Here is a 26,264-nt window from a genome sequence, read left to right on the forward strand (position 1 = left end):
GTAAGCCATCTTGAATTAATTTTTGTATAAGGTGTAAGGAAGGGATCCAGTTTTAGCTTTCTACATATGGCTAGCCTGTTTTCCCAGCACCATTTATTAAATAGGGAATCCTTTCCCCATTTCTTGTTTTTATCAGGTTTGTCAAAGATCAGATGGTTGTAGATGTGTGGTGTTATTTCTGAGGCCTCTGTTCTGTTCCATTGGTCTGTATCTCTGTTTTGGTACCAGTGCCATGCTGTTTTGGTTACTGTAGCCTTGTAGTATAGTTTGAAGTCAGGTAACGTGATGCCTCCAGCTTTGTTCTTTTTGCTTAGGGTTGACTTGGCAATGAGGGCTCTTTTTTGGTTCCATATGAACTTTAAAGTAGTTTTTTCCAATTCTGTGAAGAAAGTCATTGGTAGTTTGATGGGGATGGCATGGAATCTATAAATTACCTTGGGCAGTATGGCCATTTTCATGATATTGATTCTTCCTATCCATGAGCATGGAATGCTCCTCCATTTGTTTGTATCCTCTTTTATTTCCTTGAGCAGTGGTTTGTAGTTTTCCTTGAAGAGGTCCTTCACATCCCTGTAAGCTGGATTCCTAGATATTTTATTCTCTTTGAAGCAATTGTGAATGGGAATTCACTCATGATTTGGCTCTCTGTTTGTCTGTTATTGGCATATGGGAATGCTTGTGATTTTTGCACGTTGATTTTGTATCCTGAGACTTTGCTGAAATTGCTTATCAGCTTAAGCAGATTTTGAGCTGAGATGATGGGGTTTTCTAAATATACAATCATGTCATCTGCAAACAGGGACAGTTTGACTTTCTCTTTTCTTAATTGAATACCCTTTATTTCTTTCTCTTGCCTTCTTGCCCTGGCCAGAACTTCCAACACTATGTTGAATAGGAGTGGTGAGAGAGGGCATCCCTGTCTTGTGTTAGTTTTCAAAGGGAATGCTTCTAGTTTTTGCCCATTTGATATGATATTGGCTGTGGGTTTGTCATAAATAGCTCTTATTATTTTGAGATAATCATTACTTAGTTTATTGGAATACCATCAATACCTAGTTTATTCCAACAAAAGCCAATGGAAACTAATACAAATGGAATCTAATACCTCTAATATCATCAATACCTAATTTGTTGAGTGATTTTAGCATGAAGGGCTGTTGAATTTTGTCAAAGGCCTTTTCTGCATCTACTGAGATAATCATGTGGTTTTTGTTGTTGATTCTATTTATGTGATGGATTACGTTTATTGATTGGCGTATGTTGAACCAACCTTGTATCCCAGGGATGAAGCCGACTTGATTGTGGTGGATAAAGTTTTTGATGTGCTGCTGAATTCGGTTTGCCAGTATTTTATTGAGGATTTTTGCATCAATGTTCATCAGGGGTATTGGTCTAAAGTTCTCTTTTTTTGTCGTGTCTCTGTCAGGCTTTGGTATCAGGATGATGCTGGCCTCATAAAATGAGTTAGGGAGGATTCCCTCTTTTTCTGTTGTTTGGAATAGTTTCAGAAGGAATGGTACCAGCTCCTCCTTGTACCTCTGGTAGATTTCAGCTGTGAATCTGTCTGGTCCTCCGCTTTTTTTGGTTGGTAGGCTATTAATTATTTCCTCAATTTCAGAGCCTGTTATTGGTCTATTCAGAGATTCAACTTCTTTCTGGTGTAGTCTTGGGAGGGTGTATGCGTCCAGGAATTTATCCATTTCTTCTAGATTTTCTAGTTTATTTGCATAGAGGTGTTTATAGTATTCTCTGATGGTAGTTTTCATTTCTGTGGGATCGGTGGTGATATCCCCTTTATCATTTTTTTTGTATCTATTTGATTCTTCTCCCTTTTCTTCTTTATTAATCTTGCTAGCAGTCTATCAGTTTTGTTGATCTTTTCAAAAAACTGGTTTCTGGATTCATTGATGTTTTGAAGGTTTTTTTTCTGTCTCTGTCTCCTTCAGTTTTGCTCTGATCTTAGTTATTTCTTGCCTTCTGCTAGCTTTTGAATTTGTTTGCTTTTGCTTCTCTAGTTCCTTTAAATGTGATGTTAGGGTGTCGATTTTAGATCTGTCCATCTTTCTCTTGTGGGCATTTAGTGCTATAAATTTCCTTCTACATACTGCTATAATTGTGTCCCAGAGATTCTGGTACATTGTGTCTTTGTTCTCATTGGTTTCAAAGAACATCTTTATTTCTGCCTTCATTTCGTTACTTACCCAGTAGTCATTCAGGAGCAGATTGTTCAGTTTCCATGTACATGTGCAGTTTTAAGTGAGTTTCTTAATCCTGAGTTCTAGTTTGATTGCACTGTGGTCTGTGAGATAGTTTGTTGTGATTTCTGTTCTTTTACATTTGCTGAGGAGTGCTTTACTTCCAACTATGTGGTCAATTCTGGAATAATTGCAGTGCGGTGCTGAGAAGAATGTATATTCTGTTGATTTGGGGTGGAGAGTTCTGTAGATGTCTATTAGGTCTGCTTGGTGCAGAGCTGAGTTGAAGTCCTGGATATCCTTGTTAACCTTCTGTCTCATTGATCTGTCTAATTTTAACAGTGGGGTGTTAAAAGTCTCCCATTAGTATTGTATGGGAGTCTAAGTCTCTTTGTAGGTCTATAAGGACTTACTTTATGAATCTGGGTGCTCCTGTATTGGGTGCATGTATATTTAGGATAGTTAGCTCTTCTTGTTGAATTGATCCCTTTACCATTGTGCAATGGCCTTCTTTGTCTCTTTTGATCTTTGTTGGTTTAAAGTCTGTTTTATCAGAGACTAGGATTGCAACCCCTCCTTATTTTTGCTTTCCATTTGCTTGGTAGATCTTCCTCCATCCCTTTATTTTGAACCTATGTGTTTCTCTGCACGTGAAGTGGTTCTCCTGAATACAGCACACTGTTGAGTGTCTTGTGTCAGTCTGTGTCTCTTAATTGGAACATTTAGCCCATTTACATTTAACGTTAATATTGTTATGTGTGAATTTGATCCTGTCATTATGATGTTACCTGGTTATTTTCCTCATTAGCTGATGTAGTTTCTTCCTAGCATCGATGGTCTTTACAATGTGGCGTGTTTTTGCAGTGGCTGGTACCAGTTATTCCTTTCCATGTTTAGTGCTTCCTTCAGGAGCTCTTGTAAGGTAGGCCTGGTAGTGACAAAGTCTGTCAGCATTTGTCTGTAAATGATTTTATTTCTCCTTCACATATGAAGCTTAGTTTGGCTGGATATGAAATTCTGGGTTGAAAATTCTTTTCTTTAAGAATGTTGAACATTGGCCCCCACTCTCTTCTGGCTTGTAGAGTTTCTGCTGAGCGATCCGCTGTTAGTCTGATGGGTTTCCCTTTGTGGGTAACCCGACCTTTGTCTCTGGCTGCCCTTAACATTTTTTCCTTTGTTTCAACTCTGGTGAATCTGACAATTATGTGTCTTGGAGTTGCTCTTCTCTAGGAGTATCTTTGTGGCATTCTCTGTATTACATGAATTTGAATGTTGGTCTGCCTTGCTAGCTTGGGGAAGTTCTCCTGGATAATATCCTGCAGAGTGTTTTCCAACTTGGTTCCATTCTCCCTGTCACTTTCAGGTGCACCAATCAGATGTAGATTTGGTGTTTTCACATAGTCGCATATTTTTTGAAGGCTTTGTTTGTTTCTTTTTATTCTTTTTTCTCTAAACTTCTCGCTTCATTTCATTCATTTGATCGTCAATCACTGATACCCTTTCATACTGAATGGGCAAAAACTGGAAGCATTCCCTTTGAAAACTGGCACAAGACAGGGATGCCCTCTCTCACCACTCCTGTTCAGCATAGTGTTGGAAGTTCTGGCCAGGGCAAGCAGGCAAGAGAAAGAAATAAAGGGTATTCAGTTAAGAAAAGAAGAAGTCAAATTTTCCCTGTTTGTAGATGACATGATTGTATATTTAGAAAACCCCATCGTCGCAGCCCAAAATCTCGTTAAGCTGATAAGCAACTTCAGCAAAGTCTTAGGATACAAAATCAATGTGCAGAAATCACAAGCATTCCTATATGCCAGTAACAAACAGAGATCCAAATCACGAGTGAACTCCCATTCACAATTGCTTCAAAGAGAATAAAATACCTAGGAATCCAGCTTACAAGGGATGTGAAGGACCTCTTCAAGGAAAACTACAAACCACTGCTCAACGAAATGAAAGAGGACACAAACAAATGGAAGAACATTCCATGCTCATGGATAGGAAGAATCAATATCATGAAAATGGCCATACTGCCCAAGGTAATTTATAGATTCCATGCCATCCCCATCAAACTACCAACGACTTTCTTCACAGAATTGGAAAAAACTAAAGTTCATATGGAACCAAAAAAGAGCCCTCATTGCCAAGTCAACCCTAAGCAAAAAGAACAAAGCTGGAGGCATCACGTTACCTGACTTCAAACTATACTACAAGGCTACAGTAACCAAAATAGCATGGCACTGGTACCAAAACAGAGATATAGACCAATGGAACAGAGTAGAGCCCTCGGAAATAATACCACACATCTACAACCATCTGATCTTTGACAAACCTGACAAAAACAAGAAATGGGGAAAGGATTCCCTATTTAATAAATGGTGCTGGGAAAACAGGCTAGCCATATGTAGAAAGCTAAAACTGGATCCTTTCCTTACAGCTTATACAAAAATTAATTCAAGATAGTTTAAAGACTTAAAAATTAGACCTAAAACCATAAAAACCCTGGGAGGAAACCTAGGCAATACCATTCAGGCCATAGGCATGGGCAAGGACTTCATGTCTAAAACACCAAAAGCAATGGCAACAAAAGCCAAAATTGACTAATGGGATCTAATTAAACTAAACAGCTTCTGCACAGCAAAAGAAACTACCATGAGAGTGAACAGGCAACCTACAGAATAGGAGAAAATTTTTACAATCTACCCAACTGACAATGGGCTAATACCCAGAATCTACAAAGAACTTAAACAAATTTACAAGAGAAAATCAAACAACCCCATCAAAAAGTGGGCAAAGGATATGAACAGACACTTCTCAAAAGAAGACATTTATGCAGCCAACAGACACATGAAAAAATGCTCATCATCACTGGCCATCAGAGAAATGCAAATCAAAACCACAATGAGATACCACCTCACACCAGTTAGAATGGCGATCATTAAAAAGTCAGGAAACAACAGATGCTGAAGAGCATGTGGAGAAATAGGAATGCTTTTACACTGTTGGTGGGAGTGTAAACTAGTTCAACCATCGTGGAAGACAGTGTGGCGATTCCTCAAGGATCTAGAACTAGAAATACCATGTGACCCAGCCATCCCATTACTGGGTATATACCCAAAGGATTATAAATCATGCTGCTATAAAGACACATGCACATGCATGTTTATAGTGGCACTATTCTCAATAGCAAAGACTTGGAAGCAACCCAAATGTCCGTCAATGTTAGACTGTATTAAGAAAATGTGGCACATATACACCATGGAATACTATGCAACCATAAAAAAGGATGAGTTCATGTCCTTTGTAGAGACATGGATGAAGCTGGAAACCATCACTCTGAGCAAACTATCACAAGGACAGAAAACCAAACGCCGCATGTTCTCACTCATAGGTGGGAACTGAACAATGAGAACACTTGGACACAGAGTGGAGAACATCACACACCGGGGCCTGTCGTGTGGTGGGGGGAAGGGGGAGGGATAGCAGTAGGAGATATACCTAGTGTAAATGACGTGTTAACGGGTGCAGCACACGAACATGGCACATGTATACATATGTCACAAACCTGCACGTTGTGCACATGTACCCTAGAACTTAAAGTATAATAATAATAATAAAAAAGGTGGGAAACATAACAGATTATCGGAGAAAACTGCTCTGGATAAAAATTGTTTTGTGAAACCTTTGTGTATGTGTGTCAGTTTGCAGCATAAAAAGTATTATTGCTGTGGGACATAGTCCAAAAAACTTTAATGCTGCTGTTTTTAGAGAGCGTCTAGTAAAAATTTAGCTGGTAAATTTACATTTTCTTTTCCTATTTTAAGGAGTTAATGTAGTAATTTTGTCTAATTTGAGATGTGCTTAGAATTTTGGTTTACAGAGTAATTGTAAGAATTTAAGATTATATTGAAGTTATAATATTTTGAGCTGACATTTTAGTAACATTCTCAGGTAAAAGGTAATGTAAGTGAGATGCCTAACTACTGTGTTAACAGTTTTGGCATGGTTTGAAAACCATTATAAATATCAGTAGCTTATTTTCCTGTGTTTTATATTATTTTGATCATATTTAAACCTAGGACATTAAAGTGTAAGGACCCTCAGATTTAAATTTGAATATGAAATAATAAAGAAATTACATTAATATAATCATTGATATGATGTACACAGGATAGTTTTATTTTAAATAGAAGCAAATATAATTAGCTAACGTAAGGCAAAACTATACTGGGTTTTATTTCACATGTAACTAAAATATTGGTGATTGTCTTATTTGCTTAGTTATGAGTCTCAGGAATAATTAAATGGTATAAGATTTTTCATCTTGGTATGGTAACTGTATCTTGTTTATGTCAGCAATGCCTACTATAGGTCTGGCAAATAATATAAGAATATATTCTAAACAATGTAAGGAATTACTTATTCCCTTTGCTTTTAGGACATTGATATTTCTGAAGTATACATGCCACTTATTTTATGGCGTATCCCTCAATTTTTATTTTTCTGTTGTTAATTCATGATCAGATTTAGATTGTGATTTTTTGGTTAGAATACTGTGTAAGTGACATTGTGACTTTTGCAGAATATCACACCTACAGGTGCTTGATGTTCATTAGCCACTTTTTGATATGTTAATTTTGATCCCTTGGGTAAGGTGAGGTTCTCCACTGTATCACTACTCTTTTCTTTTATAAATAAAGAGCAGTCGTGGGTAGATACTTTGTGACTATGTAAACATACAATTCCACATGAGACTTTCTCCACTTTGATTCAGTGTTTACTGATGATTCTTAACTTGATTGAACTTCTTGTAACTTTTGATTTTGATGTAATTTTAAACTTACAGAGAAGTTGCCATAATGATGTAAGGAAGCCCCATATATTCTTTATCCTGATTCACCAATTGTTTACATTTGTTTTACATTTTTAGTCTGTGAAATGGGGGTAATAAGCGTTACCTGTCTCACAGGGTTGTTAGTTTTCTTTGTCTTCTTTTTTCATTGAAAAGAGAGGTTTTTAAATTGCTTTATTGTATTAGTATATATAGTATAGTATATATATATGCTATATACTATAGTATTTTATGTATATTAGTATATATATACTATATACTATGTAATGTATTAGTATATATACTATATACTATGTAATTTATTAGTATATATACTATATACTATGTAATAGTATATATATTATATACTATAGTATATATTAGTATATATATACTATATACTATAGAGCATATATTAGTATATATATACTATATACTATAGAGCATATATTAGTATATATATACTATATACTATAGAGTATATATTAGTATATATATACTATATAGTATATATTAGTATATATATGCTATATACTATATAGTATATACTAATATATACTATAGAGTATATATACTAATATATACTAACATATACTCTATAGTATAGTATAGTATACTATATAGTATATATACTAATATATAATATATATATTATATATATTATATATATAGTATATACTAATATATACTATATACTATAGAGTATATATACTAATATATATTATATTATATATTATATATTTATATATTACGTTATATTATATATACTAATATATATGTTAGTATATATACTAATATATACTCTATAGTATAGAGTACATATATACTCTATAGTATAGAGTACATATATACTCTATAGTATATAGTATATATATACTAATATATACTCTATAGTATAGAGTACATATATACTCTATAGTATAGAGTACATATATACTCTATAGTATATAGTATATATATACTAATATATACTCTATAGTATAGAGTATATATTAGTATATATATACTATATACTATATATTAGTATATATTAGTATATATATACTATATACTATATATTAGTATATATTAGTATATATATACTATATACTATATATTAGTATATATATACTATATACCGTATATTAGTATATATACTATATACCGTATTTTAGTATATATATACTATATACTATATATTAGTATATATATACTATATACTATATATTAGTATATATATACTAATATATATACTATAATAATATAATATATATATTAGTATATATATAGTATATATATACTATATGCTATATAATATATATTAGTATATATAGTATAGTATATATACTATGCTATATAGTATAGTATTATATAGTATTATATAGTATTATATAGTTATAAAGTATTAGTTTGTAATAATAGTTATCTTTTCTATATTTTCTATTCATTTAAGCTTTCTGAATACTGATTATTCTCTGTGAAGCTTTATGTGTTGGTGTTTGCATGCACAAACACATATGAGGTCAGCAATTTTATTTACTTTTTTTATTACTCTGTCATATGGCCATGGAACAAATATTTTTCAATGACAAAATTTAATAGAAAAGAGTCTGGAAATTAAGAAAGCCAATCCATGAATACTTTTAGTCATGACTCTTTTAAAAATTACTTTCCTTGTGCATACTCTTTAATTTATTTCAATTCAATTCTACAGATAGATGTAGAATGTGTCTACTGTATGCTGGGCATTATTCTAAGTGCTCCGGATATAGCACTGATAAAAAGGGCAAAAACCTTTGTTCTCAAGGAGTTTAGAATCTTAGGTGGTAGTCAGCAAACAAATAAATACTTTATGTTATGACAGATGGCAAAAAGCCCTAAGAAAATAAAGTGAGGCAAGTAGTGACACAGTTTACTTATTAGTTTTCTGTTATCCGGGGACTGAGAATACAGTTTGTTAATTTATTGACCCTGCTTTTCTGTCTTCTGGATGTTTGTTATGTCAGTCATTCTTACTGTTAGTTGAGGCCAAAGAAACTCTAATCTAGAAGTTATTTAGTCCTCTCCTTAGGGAGTGGGTAGTGAATGAGTCTTTCAAAATTTGATGCAATTATCCAAAATTAGTGAATGTGTATGCGTTTTTCTGAGACAAATTTCTATACTTTTCATTCAGTTATCAAATAGTCTGTGACCCAAAATATTTCAGTGGCGACTCTAATTTGTCCTTTCTTCTAGCCACATGGCTAAGGAGTTTTGTGAATGAGTAACACAGTCTTGATTAACATGAGGTTTGCAGGCTAGCCTTTGTGTACCTATCTCTAGTTAGTAACTTTTAAAATTAGAGTTGTATCTTTTTGTCAAATGGCTTTCTAATAATTTTCTAAAATGAACATAGTAAGTATAACATTGTAAATATTTAAAATATGCAATTTTGTTTGTAGTTTTAAAATCAAAATACTTGATATTTTCTTGTGTGATGATATATGTTTTGAGTAGTATTTTCCAAAGACAATTTATAATATCAACGAAGAAGGCTAACTCATGGCAATATTATAAATATACACATATCTAGTTAGGGAAAGAATATACAGATTGGAGAGAACACTTAATTGGAGAAATTGGGAAAGGAGGTGCCACTAAGTCAATATTTGACAATGTATCATTTAACCCTTTACAACTTAGTGAAGCAGGTCTTATTGTCTCCATTTTGCAGATGAGAAAATCGAGGCTCAAAGAGGTGAATAGAATATGTAACTTGCTTAAGGTCAATTAGTATGGAACTTCACAGCCCACCCTCAGCTGCTACTTTAGCAAACCAAATGAAAGCTAGGGTAATGTTTACTCATTATAAAAAGGATTTCTGGATATGCTTTGGCCTGCAGATAATATTGTATGTGTGACAGGTGGGTGTGTGTGTATGTGTGTGTGTGTGTGTGTGTGTGTGTGTGTATGTATGTATGTATGTATGTATGTATGTATGTGTATGTGAAGAAGCAACCAAATATTAGCTCTATAGGTTGCAGTCCTGCCTCCTACCAAAGCCATAGCCAAGTGGAAATACAACTTTTTTTCTTCCTCTTTCATACATTCATTTTCATGTGAATACTTCTCCTTGAAAGTTTGTATACGTTATGTGATTGATCACTTGTCTGAGAGGAATCTTTAGTGTTGACTCTGTCAGAGGCTGTTGTAGGTTCCAAGGATATAAAGGTGAATAAGACTCCAGCTGTCTCCTAATGGAGATTGCACTCTACTCTGAGGAGATAGACATGTAGACAAATTATTTCAATACACTGATCTATGTGTTAATAGAGAAAGATGCAGAGTGCTGAGGGAACAGAGTAGCAGACTACAGAGGGAAGGGAAAGGAAAAAATAACAGAGGAGGTGACACTGGAGTCAAAGAAGAGGCATGTGAAACAGCATAGTATGTTTTGGGAATCTTATTTGTTTCACTGTGGCTAAATTATAGATAATTAGTAATATGTTTTAGAACGTAGGAGTGGAAAGGTTGTTATCACATCCTGAGGGGTTTTGTGTATAGAGTTTGGATTTTATTTTGTAGGCAGTAAGGAGCTATTGGAGAATTTTAAGAATTTTAAGAAGGGAAGTGGGATGATGGGATGAGGTTCTATAGGAGGCAGGTAGCCCAGTTAGAAGACTATTGTGATAGTCTGGGAGTATGTGGATGATGAGAATCTGAAATGAGTCATGAATTTTGGAAAATGTTTGAAAAATATTTAGAAGATACTGTAGAACAAATTAGGTGACCAAAATGCCTTATATTTATAATACTTTATAGTTTCCAAAATCCTTTAGCTGTGCATGTTATTGGATATTATCAGTAACCCAGAAAAGTAGGTAGTTCAGATGGATTTATTTCCATTTTGTATGAGGAAATTGAGATCTTGAAAGATTGTGGCTTACCCACGGTCACATAGCTGGTGATAGTTTAAGCATGAACCAAATCATAAATTTCAAATATAGGGTTCTTTTTAATTTGTCTGCATCATCTCTATGCAGTGCCTAAGCATACGTTAGTTAATATCAAGGCCTGATCACAGTGGGGTGTGCATTTTAATTTATTCACTTGATATCTCTCTTCATTAGTTACGTTAAGTGCCTAATGGAGAGGGATAGGATCAATTAAATAAGGTAAATGCAACATTTTACAGGTCTATATGAATACCTAGAAAGTGCTTTTCAATTAAGACGACATGTATGCCAGTGCTTTTTTATATATGAGAATGGTTATGACATTTATTCCTATTTTATTGGAGAGTCTATTGCATGGGACTTGATAATAGTGGCAGGCTGGTATCAGAGACTATGCTTGCTGTAATCAGTGTTAAAGATCAGTATGTAAAGAATCCTTAGTTAACATGTACCATTAAATTGATTTTTTATTAGTTATTATAGAGATATTATAGATTATATCTCTACAACATCTTCCTTCTTTTTACCCATAACCTCTAAAAGGCTTAGTGCCAGAAGGAACAGAACTGTATCTTTATTTTCTCATGACATCCTCTCTCAAATAGATAATACTTTCATTGCTGTCTTTCCAACTTGGCTTTGAGTCACTGCTGTGATTCTAGCTGTTGAACAGTCTTTCAAAGTAAGTGATTAGTATTCTAGTCAAGGAAAAATTGTTGTGAGCCTGCCATTCTTACCCAGTATTGCTAAGGTAGTTTTACTAAATCTATTATTAGGGTCATGTTCTCAGAGGCATATGACAATTGCATTTCACAAAACTTCCCTAAGAATTGATACTTGAGATTTACAGGAAATTAAATCTAAAACCTTACACTTCTGAAGCTGGAGGCACCATAAAGCTGTGAAGTTCAGTATAAAGTCACTTCTGTGCTCCTTAATACTTTATAAGAAAAGTTACTCTGCCTTAGTCTTCCTTTACTATTTTTGTCTTACTTGGTTAAAATTTTGCTGTTGTATTAACTAATAAATTCAAAGGAAATGTTCTGATTAGTTTCTGTCATAACTGGGAACGATAGTAAGAGTACCTTGGAAAGTATGATAGTCTGTTGCATAACACTTGCTGGGTAGTAGATATCAGTTCTCTGCCTGTTTCAATCTCATTTTGTCTAAAGGTGTGAACCTCTTACCATCTGGATACTTTACTTTCCCTCTAAATTAAAAAGAAAAAAAGCAAATCTTACCTGTATAGTACCTATGCAAAGATTTTGGAAGATAATGGGAAGTCATTAAAGTGCTTTTCACCAATTTATGCTATTTACTAGTTGAAATTTGTAACTATTTAAAAATCATTCGTTTTTAAAAATACTATTTTAAAATAGTAATTTACTATTTAATATTTAAAAACCATTGGCTCTTTTAATATATTTCACTGCTTGGTATTAGAATTTTTTATTTTTAGAATAGAGTATATTTAAAGCTGACTTTTGCTGTTAAATTTGACAGGCGTGGCAGGAGGCCAATCTAATAAGCCCAAAGGGAGAATTCGCAGAGTATGCAGGTTAAAGGAGCCCTGGAACTGACTTTCTGTGAAGCCTGGGCTATCCATATACATTCCTGCTGAGTGGAGATTTGCTTAAAGTTGACTGTTTTCTTCCTTCTGTACCATCTGATTCCAATCTGCACCTGTCTTTTATAGCTAGAGACGGTTGGATGGCAGCTTAACCTTCAGATGGCTCACTCTGCTCAAGCAAAACTAAAATCTCCTCAAGCTGTGTTACAACTCGGAGTGAACAATGAAGATTCAAAGGTAAGAAATGGTATCCCATTAAAAGGATGTATTTTGTTTGTTAGGACTTAAACTTTTTATTCTTAGCAGTCTTTGCTCTCTGGATTTAGAATTTAAACATAATTCAGTTAAACAATTATTAATAAGTGGATCTTTTTTGACAGAAATAGTTTATCTTGCAAGGTGCCTTTCTTACAAAAACATTTCATAATGTCTTCTTTTAAATTCTGCAGTGAAAAAAAATTGTTGAAGACCACATAAAATTATGATTTTAATGTTTTAGGTATTTGCGGATATTCCTGAGTGTTTCATGTTTTAAGCTGAATATATGTGGTAGAGAGAATATTGTTTGTTGTCCAGCTAGTGCCTGGAACAATAAATATGATGGTGACCTGAATTGTATTTTTGTGTGTGTAGTAGTATAGTATGCCTGCATGTGTTTAAATCCCAGCTTTTGAGAAATACAATTTATTTTTTTTTTGAGACGGTGTCTTGCTGTCGCCCAGGTTGGAGTGCAGTGGCGCGATCTCGGCTCACTGCAGGCTCCGCCGCCTGGGGTTCACGCCATTCCCCTGCCTCAGCCTCCCGAGTAGCTGGGACTACAGGCGCCTGCCACCTTGTCCGGCTAATTTTTTGTATTTTTAGTAGAGATGGGGTTTCACCGTGTTAGCCAGGATGGTCTCGATCCCCTGACCTTGTGATCCACCCCCCTCAGCCTCCCAAAGTGCTGGGATTACAGGCATGAGCCACCGCGCCCGGCCTACAATTTTTTTTATACCACAGGATTTTACTTTATTATTAATTTCAGAACAACTTGAATGTGATTATTAAAGATCAAAGCATTGCTATGAAATACTTTTTGTTACTGCGGCATATAGGGAAATATATCTTTCAGATATAATAAGAGCTTTTTATCATATTTTATATTGTAATGGATTATCTTTTAAGATAGAAAAGGGGGAGTGACTTTTTCCTCCTAAATAGATAAGACTATCTCAAGACAAAATAGAATTGAGAATGAGGTATTAGAGAAGATCTGAGGAAGGAGATTACAGTGACTGAATGTGATAATAGAATAATGGAAGAAATGTTATTATTTATAACAGGAATTGAAGAATGGGAATATTATTACTTTTTTGTTAAAACTTTCGCTATTCATTCTATTATGCACGTTTCTGGCTTCTTTAAGAAGTACCTAGCCCAGATTATATGACTATAAAATTCTGTGGAATTGACTTGAGTCTTACATATAATGTATTAGTTTATTACAGTGTTTCAAAAGTATCATTTTATTTCACACATTTTCACTGGAAAGTAATATGAACTTAGTGGTTAGAGTCAAGCTGTTAGAGTATGTCTGGTGGTTTCCCTTTATCTGCAGTTTCACTTTCCGTAGTTTCAGTTACCCGTGGTCAACTGCCGTTTGAAATAGGTGAGTACAGTACAGTAAGATGAGAGAAAGATACCACGTCCACATAACTTTATTGCACTATGTTGTTATAGTTGTTCTATTTTATTATTATTGTTGTTAATCTCTTACAGTGCCTAATTTATAAATTAAACTTTATCATAGGTTTGTATATATGGGAAAAAATAGTATATATTGGGTTTAGTACTATCCATGGTTTCAGGCCTCCACTGGGAGTTTTGGAATGCATCCCCCCACAGTGGGCGGGGGACTACTGTGTGCTCTGCAGTTTAGTGTAGTGTAACCTCAGGCAAATTACTTAATCTTTGATTCTCAGTTTCTTTATCTGTAAAATATAGGTAATAGTATCTATCTACACAATTTTTATGAAGACTAAATACCTAGTATATGTAAAGTGTTTAGTCCAGTGCCCAGTATTACAGCGTGTGCTCAATAAATGCTGGCTACTACCATCATCATCAATAAAACTTTTTTGTTTTTGGCTAAAATAAAGAAATCAATCCATTTGTTTTAATTCAGAGCTCTCACTAAATTTATTTCCTGATGAAATTATTACCTCTTCCCTTGTTCCTTGCATTCCCTCTCCCTTTTTTCTTGATTATATTTTTCATATGTATCCTTACTGGAAATTAGGAGGGGAAAAAGAGCCTGAAAAGTCCCTTTTATTTCTTCTGTGAACTGAGTAAGTTATTTCTTTAGGTGTAGGATGATGATCTGGAACTCACTAGCATAGACTGGAACTATTCCATGAGTGAAAATACATACATACATGCACATTCCAAGTAGCTATATACTTCCTTTGTTTTATTTTTCATGACTACCTAATGTTAAGTCTGCATAGCTAAAAGCATTTTGTATGTTGGAAGTGTACTATTTTGACCACATACATTGGATATGCTTTAAGCATCATGAGTTCAGCAATGCTTGTCTTTGGGATTCTCAAGTCCTTCTAGCTTCTTTGTTACATCTTCAAAGTATGCCTATGTGTCTGTTATATTTTTAGGCAGTAGGAATAAAAGAGTAATGCTTCTAGTAAGACAGCCATGTTAATAAGACATTCAGATTATTCAGGAAGATGTGAATATCTAGATGTGAAATCTAACTCATTTGAAATATGAGCTTGAGTACATTTATGTTTTTCTGTGTTTTGTATTTTGAGATTTTGGATAAATGTATATATGCACATTGATTAATCTTATAACTTGCAGAGCTAGAGCACCATTTTCATTAACAAATATGCTGAGGAAGAAGAGCAGAAGCACACATACATAAAAGATATTTCTCTTTCATCTTGTATGTAGACTTAAGTGACTTCTTTGTATTGTCTTTCTCTTCTATGGCATTGTACACATTTTGTGCCTCTGTCTTATATCTCCTAAACAATAGACAGACACATAATGAGGTATAGAGCTACCATCACCTAGGCAGAAACATGCCATCTCCAAGTGTTATGGTGTGCCCTAGCTGTAAAGGAACAGTTAACTACTATACCTCTTCTCCTCAATGAACTGCTGCCTGGAATTACTGCTCTTTCTCTTGTTTACCTTCTCCTTGATTTTATGATTTGGTATTCTATTCTTTATACTCTTCATCTTATTCATTATGTTAATTTTTATGTGACTCCTGTTATTAAGGACCACAAACTACTTTTCTCTCAAATATTTACAAATATGAAATGAGAATTCTTCACAGATTGGAATATTAAGTAAAAAGGAATGAGGGTATAGAGCATGTTTTAAAAAACAAGTTTATTAAAGGAAAGGAAAGCTTTTACAAAAAGGGGGATTAAAAGTTATCACTGCTTAGTTTATGATATAAAGTATCTTAAAGTACAAAACTGTCATACTTATGAAGTTGGTGTTGGTTTAAAACAGGAAGCATTGGGTACAGTTCTCATAAATGTGTATTTTATAGGGTAGTTATCCTGAAAATATACATATATTAAACTACTGGGAGGATTAGAGTCACTGTAAATTGTGAGGGAGTATTTTGGTTGTATTTACTTTTGAGCTGTTGAACTGAAAACTTACTGTAATTCACTGAAGAGTACGGTTTATAAGGAGCTCCTTGTCTTCTTTTTCACTTCTAACATACACATGAAAAATGTAGCCTGCAGTGAAGTTTTAATTGCTATCACACTGGATAACACTGTTTGACTGTGGTCTCCTTTCTTAGAACACTTCTGTCTCGAGGCTTTCCTGTTTTGCTATTAATTTTATCACAAAAACTAGGTGATTGTAGCTTTCCTGCAGTATTTTGATATGTATTCTAGTTGTTTTTGGTTAATTGTCTTAGTGTTTCTCTACTGTGTTTAGCAAAGTGAGATTATTTTCCTGTTCCACAGATACCTCAAATCGAGTTTTCTGACTTAAAGTTTTTTTCGTTAGGGGGCAGTAGAGTGCTTTGCTTACCTAGCCTTTTCTGGCATTCACAGTGTTATTTGAAATAACATTCAAAATAATTTGTGAAATCAGTAGTTGAAGGAAATGCTAAGTGTTTACATTTCTAATCTTTATAGAACAATAGAGTTCTCTTATTTATTTCCATAAACAAAATTAATGCTTATTAATCATATACGTATAGAACAAATAAATGAAATCATCATGTTTGGCTTTTGAAATTTGTATATGATCATTTGCCAAAGTGAAATATATTAAAAGCTTTCTACATTATTGACTTTTTTGTTATATTCTGTCACTTGTATTAATTTCTTCATGAGAAAAAAGAATAAAATAGTCCATAAGATAATTGAATGGCTCTGTTAGGTTATGATGTAACTGGTTCTAGGCCCATTGTAGTCAGCTGAAAATTCTTTATTTCTAGAGAGTAATGTCATTTGTAACAAATGTTGATAATTTTGACTGACACCAACACTCTAACTTTGAATATCTTAAAAGACTTAAATTTTGCTATTAATCTTAGTACATTTTTTTCCCCAGTAAATTTCCTGTTAAAGACAAACCTGTTTTGTTAATACAGGGATTCCAAATTTTATTTGTGCATCTTTTGAGGAAGGATCCTTGTGTTTCATTTTTTTTTCTTTTACAATAACTGTGGTAAAATCACCCTGACAGTAGAATTTTTATTTATCTTAATGTTAAATTAGATTATAATCAGATTGCAGAAAGTACTTTATGTAGAAGTAACTATGATTTTGAATGAATTTGGGGCTCCTAACACTAGTTTTCTGACTTAGAGCTCTTCATTCTTATTTCCAAAATATATGACAAATTCTGTTTAGTGTGAGAAAATGGGCAAAAGTTCTTTTTTAAAGTGTTTACTCTGTGCTACACATGGTATCACTTCTTTTTGTGGTTAAAACCTCTCTTCCAGGCATGATTTCTTATTATTCTTATTTTATTGATAAATGGAGACACGGAAGCACAGAGAAGTTAAATAATATTCCCATGTTATACAGATAGTAAACAGTAGACCTAAGATTTGAATCCAGGCAATTTTATTTGAGTTCCAGTTTATCAGTAGGATGCTGTATCATCTTGTTAATTTAATAACTTAGCAGTTGAAATTGTAATATGTGTATATGTTTCAAGGTGTTGAAAGCTGTTGTAAAATGTAAGGTTGTTCATAGGATTATCGTTACATGGACTCTAGATTTAATTTTTCTTTCCCCTTTATTTGACTAAGTTGAAACAATTTTACATTTTTAGTCAATTAGAAACACCATTTATTCTTATGTAGTAAGTGAAGTTATAAATGATGTCAGTTCAACAGAGGCTGCCTTTTATTAACAAATATTATTGTAAGGGCTATATGACATCAATGATGTTGATGTCTTGTGAGCAAATAAGCTGTATCAGTTAGAAAGAAAAGATGTCCTCAGATCTATTTAGGACAGATTTCTCAGAGAAAAATATGTATGCTATTCAAATCATGAATTCTTGTTATAGAAATTTAAATCTTTTCATCTTAAAGGTGGTGTTAGTATTGACTGATTTCGAATGACCTTCACATTTTTTAGCTACTTATGTGAGTTCGTCTGCATTTTCCTTTTTTTCATTGAAGTATCACGTATCATATCTTTATTAGAATAAATCACACTAAAGCATACTTTCTCACCCTTAATTACACATACAAATGAGATAATTCAACTGATAGGACATAATTCAAATATAAATAAAATCATTCTCTCAAATATTTAACATTGTTGAGTGGATTTTTAAATTGTATATATTTAAGGTGTACGGCATGCTGTTTTGATATAAATATACATAGTAAAATGATTGCTACTATTAAGAAAATTAACCTATCCATCTCCTGCCATAATTACCTTTTTTGTGTTTGTGGTAAAAGCACGTAAAATCTATTTTCCTAGCAAAATTTCAGTTTACAATACAATATCATTAATTATAGTCCTGATGCTGTACATCAGATCTCCAGACTTATTTATCCTACATAACTGCAAGTTTATATGCTTTGACCTGCTTCTCCCCATTTTTTCCCTTTCCTTGTCTCTCTCTGATAATCTCTGTTCTAATAGGCATTTTAAAAAAATTCCACATATAAGTGAGATCATGCAGTATTTTTCTTTCTACGTCTGGCTTATTTCACTTACCATAATGTCCTCCAGATTCATCCATGTTGTTGCAAATGGCACTATATCCTTTTTCAAGGCTGACTCATACTCCTGTGTGTGTGTGTGTGTGTGTGTGTGTGTGTGTGTGTGTATGTGTCTGTCTGTATATATGTCTATGTATGCATATATATATGTACACATATGGACACATACACATACCACAGTTTATCCATTGATAGATAGTTACGTTGTTTCCATATCTTGGCTATTATGAATAATGCTGCAACAAACATGGGGGTGCAGATATCTCTTTAACATACTGTATTCATATTCTTTGAATATATACCAAGCAGGAGATTCCTGGTAGTTCTAATTTGAATTTTTGGAGGAACCTTCAAACTATTGTCCTTAATGGCTACACCAATTTACATTTCCACAATCAGTGTATGGGGTTCCCTTTTCTCCACATTCTCACCAGCGTTTGTTGTCTCTTGTCTTTTTGATAATAGTCATTTTAACAGTTGTGAGGTAATATTTCATTTTGGTTTTGTTTGCATTTCCCTAATGGTTAGCGATATGGAACATCTTTTCATATATCTGTTGGCCATTTTTATGTCTTCTTTGGAGAAATTTCTATTTAGGTTCTTTGCCCCTTTTAAAATCAATTAATCTTAGTACATTATTATTATTTTGCTATTGAATTGTGTGAGTTCCTTATACATGTTGGATATTAACCCCTTATCAGATATGTGGTTTGCAAATTTTTCTTCCAGTCTGTAGGCTGTATTTTTTGTTGATGGTTTCCTTTTCTGTACAGGAGCTTTTAGTTTGATGTAGTTCTACTTGTTTGTTTTTTGCTTTTGTTCCTCAAGCTTTTGGTGTGATAATTCAAAATATCAGACTAGGATGAACATCAAGGAGCTTTTTCTCTGTGCTTTCTTCTAGGAGTTTTATGGTTTCAGATCTTATGTTTAGGTCTTTTATCTCTTTTGAGTTTGATTTTTGTGTATGGTGTAAAGGTCCAATTTCATTGTTTTGCACATGGATATTCAGTTTTCCCAGCACCATTTATTAAAGCGACAATTCTTTCGTTATTGCATCTTCTCGGTGGCCTTGACAAAAATTAACTGAGCATGTGTGCTTGGGTTATTTCTGAGCTCTCTATAGTATTCCTTTTGTCTATGTATCTGGCTTTATGCCAGTACCATACTATTTTGGTTACTATAACTTTATAATGTAATTTAAAATTAGGAAGTGTGATACGTCTAACTTTGTTTTACTTTCTCAAGATTATTTTGGTTATTCCATGTGAATTTTAGAATTTTTTTTCTCTATTTCTGTGAAAAAATGCCGTTGGAATTTTGATAGAATTGCATTGAATCCATATATTGCTATGGGTAGTATGGACATTTTAACAATATTAATTCTTCCAATTCATGAACATGGGATATCTTGCTATTTAATTATGTCATCTTCAATTTCTTTAATCAGCGTGTTATAGTTTTCAGAGCTTTCACTTCTTTAGCTATATTTATTTATAGGCATTTTATTCTTTTTGCTCTCCTAGCAATGGTATAGTAGCAGGGGGCTGGGAAGAGGGGTGGTGGCTGGGAAAGTGGGGGCACATAAATAAGATTGTTTTCTTGGTTTCTTTTTAAGCTAGGTCATTATTTTTGTGAAGAAATGCATCTGATTTTTGTATGGTGATTTTATAAGGTATATGCTACTTTACTGAATTTATTTGTTCATTTTAACTTTTTTGTGGCAAAAGGGTTCTTTTTCTTTAAAAGTAGAATAATGTCATCTGCAAACAGGAATAATTTTATTGTCCTCTCTCAAGTGAAATGATTTTTTAATATTGCCTGCCTTTTTTTAAAAATCATGATTGATTTTTCTGTTACCAAAGCTGTATGTGCTTACTGTAGAAAACTTAGAAATTATAGAAACGTGAAAGGAAAAACTGTTAAACTTACCACAAAGATGCAGGCAATCCATTTGTTTTATTTTATTTAGTGTTTATTCAACATAAACTTTTTCTCCAGTCTGATTATAGGACTTGTTTGATTGTATATTCTGCCTTTTTTCACTTAATGCTGTAACAAATCATTTTTTATATCATTTCAAACTCATCATTAATATATTTTAAATGACTGCATTATGTTATGGCTATGACAGACATATTAGGATTTCTTAATAATTCTTCCCCTGTCAAATACTGGGTTTGTTTCTAGTATTTTCCTGTTACATTGTAATAAACATCTTTGTGAATATATACTTAGATGCTCAGTAAACCTTTATGCATTATGAGTGAATTAGAGAAGCCTTCTTAGGATTTAGGGTTATTCCTCAGGAGGATGATTACTAGGTGAAAGGGTATAAACCAAAATAAAACAAAACATCTTATTTAGTTTGATAAATGGCTTTCTGAAATCATTTTGGGGAATATACACAGAAACGCAAACGTTGCATTCAGAAGATTTCTTAGCTTCTAGAGAAAGATATAACACTATTTCAAAAATAGGTTCTTTAATAACTAGGTAATTAATTACTTTGGATTTTAGGAGGCCAGTAAAAAGCCCAGATATTTTTGTAATATTATAGCGCCCCCTCTTTTAAACTTTTGTATTACATTAGTGCACAAATTAAACAAACTTTTGTTATGTGTATTTTGTTTTATTATAGAACATGTAGAAGCAATCTGATCAAATACTCAAGCAGTTAGAGAAAATAGAAATAACTCTTATTTGTTAGATAATTGCCAAGATACTTTGAAGACAAAGCCTGCTTCTTTGGAATCAAATTTATTTAAATATTTTTAAGGCTTTGTGACTCTGGTTTCCTGATTCTTTGTTTTGTATCCTTTTTCATTGTGATCAATTTCTCAATGAAATTATCCTTCAAGGTTTTACGTTTTCTAAATAACAGCAATACAGAAATGTTTTCCCTCAATTTAATGTGTTTTTGGTTTTTTTTTTTTTTTTGGTTTTGTGGTCAACATGACTTTTTAAAAGACAATATTATGTAGTCAAGTATATTGATACAAATCATATGTATATAATTTCTGCATAACACAATGCAAACTTCCTCCATATGTGTGGGTGTGTGTGTAAGATTTTTTTTTCATATTTCAGGCTGTCAAGTGGAAAGTCTGCATTTATCCATAATAAGATTTTATAAGCTAACAAAAATACTGTTTCAGATGCTACTTACCTTTGAAGAGTGAAAATACACAATATTAATACACCATTAGAGGTTAGTATTTATGTGGAGAAAATGATAATAGAGACTTGGAGGAGAAAATCTCTGTTAAAAATACTCCAAACATTTTAGGCAATTTAGAATTAAAATATTGTTTTACTAAAATTCTTTTAAAAATTTTATGGGATTCCATAGTAAAGAAACAAATACTATCTTCACTTGTCTTTTCTAGCTTCTGAATCCTGTAGTCTCTGAAACCCAGAGGCAGTTGATAAATACAGAATTTTTAAAACAGAATATGTTTAGAAGTACCTTTAAATTTCATTAGATACCTTTTCATGTACTAGAAATGACAATAATGTAAATGAATAATATAAATATTTTGACATAAAAGTATTAATAATGAATTAGACATCTGGACAAGTAAAATGCTAAATTCAATAAAGTAAATATGCACTAACTTTTTAAACATCTTGAATTCAGTTCAAGAAATATTTTTTAAGCATTTACTACATGTGAGTTACTAGGCAAGGTATTCGTGATATAGGCAGGTTTTATTTTCTGTCATGGAGCTTATGGGCTAGCAGGAAATACATATGTTAAGCCAGTAAATATAAGTTTGATGACTAGTACAAAGGAGGAAGTACATGGAAGCCAATAGCAAGGAATTAGAAACTGTGACAGGCAGAGAAGTTTTCAGATGGAGGAAAAAGCACCTGAAAGAGGACAGAGGTTTATTTTTTGAGCATTTCAAATATGGAGGTACCTGAGATATCCAGGTGGAGATTGTCAGGTTTGTAGTCTGAAACATGGGAGAAAATTGTAAACTAGAAATTGAGGTTTGGAAATCATTGAGATTATAATTTCAGTCATGAGAATGGAAGAGATCACTTAGAGGATATATTAGAACTAACATTTAAATGACAAGTAGAATTGAAGGAGCTTATGACAGTGATTGGGAAGGAACAGCCAAATACCAAAGGAAGAGAGCATTTCTTAGGGGTGAATTGTGTCACATGTTGCTACTAAGTAAAGTTAGAGGGAAGCAGGGTCAGAGAGAGAAGATAATAATTCTCACAGCCGTGAAGTAGGTGCTAGTATTTTCCTACTAACTAGATCAAGAAACCCAGACTCAGTGGTTAAGTATCCTTCTCTAAATTGGATACTAGAAAGTGATGGTGCTATAGTTTGAACCCAGGTCTGTCTGACTCCATAGTCTGAGCTTATAATCACTACATAGTGTTAAAAAATGAATTTAGTGACATGGAGATCATTGGTGATCAGTTTGTGGGACAGGAGAAGGAAATATTTCAAGATGGAGGGCAGTATTGGATGCTATTTGAGAGGTCAGAAAAGAGAAGAACGGACATGTGACTGTTGGATTTTGTAAACTGGACTTCTCTGATAACCTAGACAATTATGATTTCAATAACAATTGAGAGGAGAAGAAAGAAACCTAATTGGGATAAACTGACTAAAGAATATGAGGTGAGAGTGGAAGTAGTGATACAGGTAACTTTCTGAAATAGGACAGTTGATGTAGGGGAATGTGGATTCAGTAAATGGAGATATTAGAGGAGGTTTGTATGCAGATGCCACAGATCCACTGGGGGAGAAAATGATGCAGAATGGAGAGGGATATAGTAATACATTTCTTGAGAAAGTGAGATGTGAGATTCAGAGCACAAACGGAAAGGTAGGATTCAATCAGAGTGGGAACATTTCACTTGTCTTCATAGAGAAGAGTATGGGTCAGGTGAGTGGTTTTGATGGTGGAAAGAGAAAGTTGCAATGATCTGATTGCTTCTGTTTTCTCAATGCTGCTGTCATGAGGTTGGGAGAATGGGGCGGTTCTATTAGGTTTGAGAACAGAGGACAAAGTGTGAAATGGTTATTTTGGATATTGGACAATTGAACAAACTGGGTATTTTAGGGTATGTTTACTGTTACTACACAGTGCTGATTGCCCGATTGTGATTTGTGATCACGAATTTGAGATGAGAACTGTTGGCAGGTTGTGTAGTTTTCTTCATCTATTTTTAATTGCTCAGGTGCGCATGTGGAGTACGTGGATAATTGGGTTTAATCATGCTTTTATCTTTGCCGGGTGTTGTCAGTGGAGGGTGAAAAGGACAAAGGGTGTGCCTGTGTCTATGAAAGAGTAAATTTTAGTAACTGACCCTGGAGTCTAAATTGGGCCAGGTGGAAAGTGAGGATATTGTGTATGTGTGTTCGGGGCAGGGTGGTAAGTGATGAGAGGGAGAAACTATCTAGAAATATGCTGGAACCTAGCGATACTCTCTGATGTGGTTAGGCTTTGTGTCCGAACCCAGATCTCATCTTGAATTGCAATCCTCACAATCCCCACAATCCCCACGTGTCAAGGGAGAGACCAGGTGGAGGTAGTTGAATCATGAGGGTGGTTCCCCCATGCTGTTCTCCTGATAGTGAGTGAGTTCTCACGAGATGTGATTGTTTTATAAGGGGCTCTTACCCCTTTGCTCAGCACTTCTCCTTCCTGCCAACTTAAGAAGAAGGTGTCTTGCTTTCCCTTTGCCTTCTGCCATGATTGTAAGTTTCTTGAGGCCTTCCCAGCCATGCTGAACTAAACTGTGAGTCAATTAAACCTCTTTCTTTTATAAATTACCCTTTCTTGGGCAGTTCTTAATAGCAGTATGAAAATGCAGTAATACAGCTTTCCTAGAGGTTTATAGAGGAGCCTCAAATAGATGCGTTATTTTCCAGGATCACTCAGTGACTTTTAATTTGAGTCTTGAGATGTCTGTGGCTTGACTTGGTGTACAGTTTATCTGTTAAGACAAAGAAGTGGATACATGTAAAACTTGAAAGCTGGTCTTTTGCGAACCTTTACCCTGCATCAGCTTGGAAACAAGTGGTCTAATTATATGAAGATTTATTCTGTATCCTAGGAGTTCCCAATGTGTGTCCAGTGGCTACTCCTTGATCTTTTGCTTCCTTGGTTGATAATATACCCAGCATCTGCTGGAAATAGTAGAGTATTAATTTCATAATGAGCCCACTACACCAGTGATACTATATCCAGAAATCAATTAAAATGTGAGAATTTTGTATGTTGTTTGAATTATATTAGCTTTTGAACATCAGTGGTGATTTTTTGAATTGCTTTTCTGAATCTGGTATTCTTATTTTGAGGGTATTATTGTAAATTTTACTTCAAGACAGAGTAAAGATGTCTAGATTAAGTTTTCTTATGAGTAATTTGCATTATTGGATACTGAATCCAGTCCCAATTATTTTGGCAATAAAAGGAGTTGACAAACACTTTTTTCCTGGCATAGTTTAAATAAGATTTTAAGCATGTTTACAGTGTTAGTTACTATGTGAATACTTAAATATGTCTTTAATGGATTGTGGGGATTATAGTCTTTTCAGATTTTTTCTTTATATGAGAATTATTTAGAGGAAGTTAAACTTATATGAAGAGGAAGAATAATTGTAACTGTATATTTCTCAGAAGAAATTATTGGGCACTTTTGGCTGTTTTGATGGTATTGGGAAAAGGGAGGATTATTCTATTAAGTTTTCGTATAAAATCTCTTTATTTTTGTCTTTCAAAGTTTCTCAGCTGTCCTTAATACTTATGATCCAAAGCTGCAACCTTTCAGAAATGCCATGTCCATATTTTAAAAAACTAAAATGCTTTAAGGATTTAATCAGATCCTCGAGTCTTATATCACAGGACTTATTTGGAAATGTGGCAATCCCAAGATACCTAATGATTATGCGTCTGGTTTGGGTGTTTTCTTTTTGGGTATTTAGCATCAACCCAGCACCATCGGTTCTGTGTTTTTGGTATGTATCTGGATGATATATTTGAGGATCTGCTGAAGACAGCTGTTCAGTTAGTGCACAAGGAACAGTCAATTTTAGTTACTTTATCATATGCTGGAGATTGATATTCATAAAGCAGTGGGAATATACCTTAACTAGGGCCATTGATGAACAAAGGGATAGAAATAGGGTTGATGAAGCAGTATTATTCTTTATCTCACGAATTATCCTAACCTTTGCTACCAGCACAAAGAAGAGACAGACAGGATTAATATAATCTAATTTTTACAAACTCATTTTAACTTGCTTGTTTCATAAATGTTTGATTCCTAAGTATAATCAATGAATAGCAAATTATACAGTATTTTTAAAAATATGTCATATTTTAAGCTTTTAAAAATTGGTTGACTATTTGAAATTTACATAAATTTTGCTTATAGTCAATAACTGCTATTATGACATCAGTGAAACTGTATGTTGTGATTGTTGTGGCTGGTTAACCAAAACATGTATTTCACAAATTACATGTAATGGGTGAAGATGAAATGTAATGGAAAATGAATGTGT

The 26,264-nt window shown here is 33.6% G+C and overlaps 1 protein-coding gene across 7 annotated transcripts in view; it reads left to right on the plus strand.

The window, feature by feature from the left end:
- COMMD10 (COMM domain containing 10) overlaps window positions 1-26,264 on the plus strand; it is a 218,753-nt gene that overhangs the window by 38,184 nt on the left and 154,305 nt on the right. For all 7 annotated transcript variants that reach the window (XR_010133920.1, XR_010133921.1, XM_019028256.4 and 4 more), the window contains exon 5: window positions 12,634-12,744. Coding sequence is in view for 5 of the 7 variants with exons in the window: in XM_019028256.4 (XP_018883801.1) it covers window positions 12,634-12,744 (111 nt within the window). In the remaining 2 variants the exon portion in view is untranslated. The remainder of the gene's footprint in view (window positions 1-12,633; window positions 12,745-26,264) is intronic.

The sequence above is a fragment of the Gorilla gorilla genome, chromosome 4 (genome assembly GCF_029281585.2).
Source record: "Gorilla gorilla gorilla isolate KB3781 chromosome 4, NHGRI_mGorGor1-v2.1_pri, whole genome shotgun sequence".
Classification (NCBI taxonomy): Eukaryota; Metazoa; Chordata; class Mammalia; order Primates; family Hominidae; genus Gorilla; species Gorilla gorilla.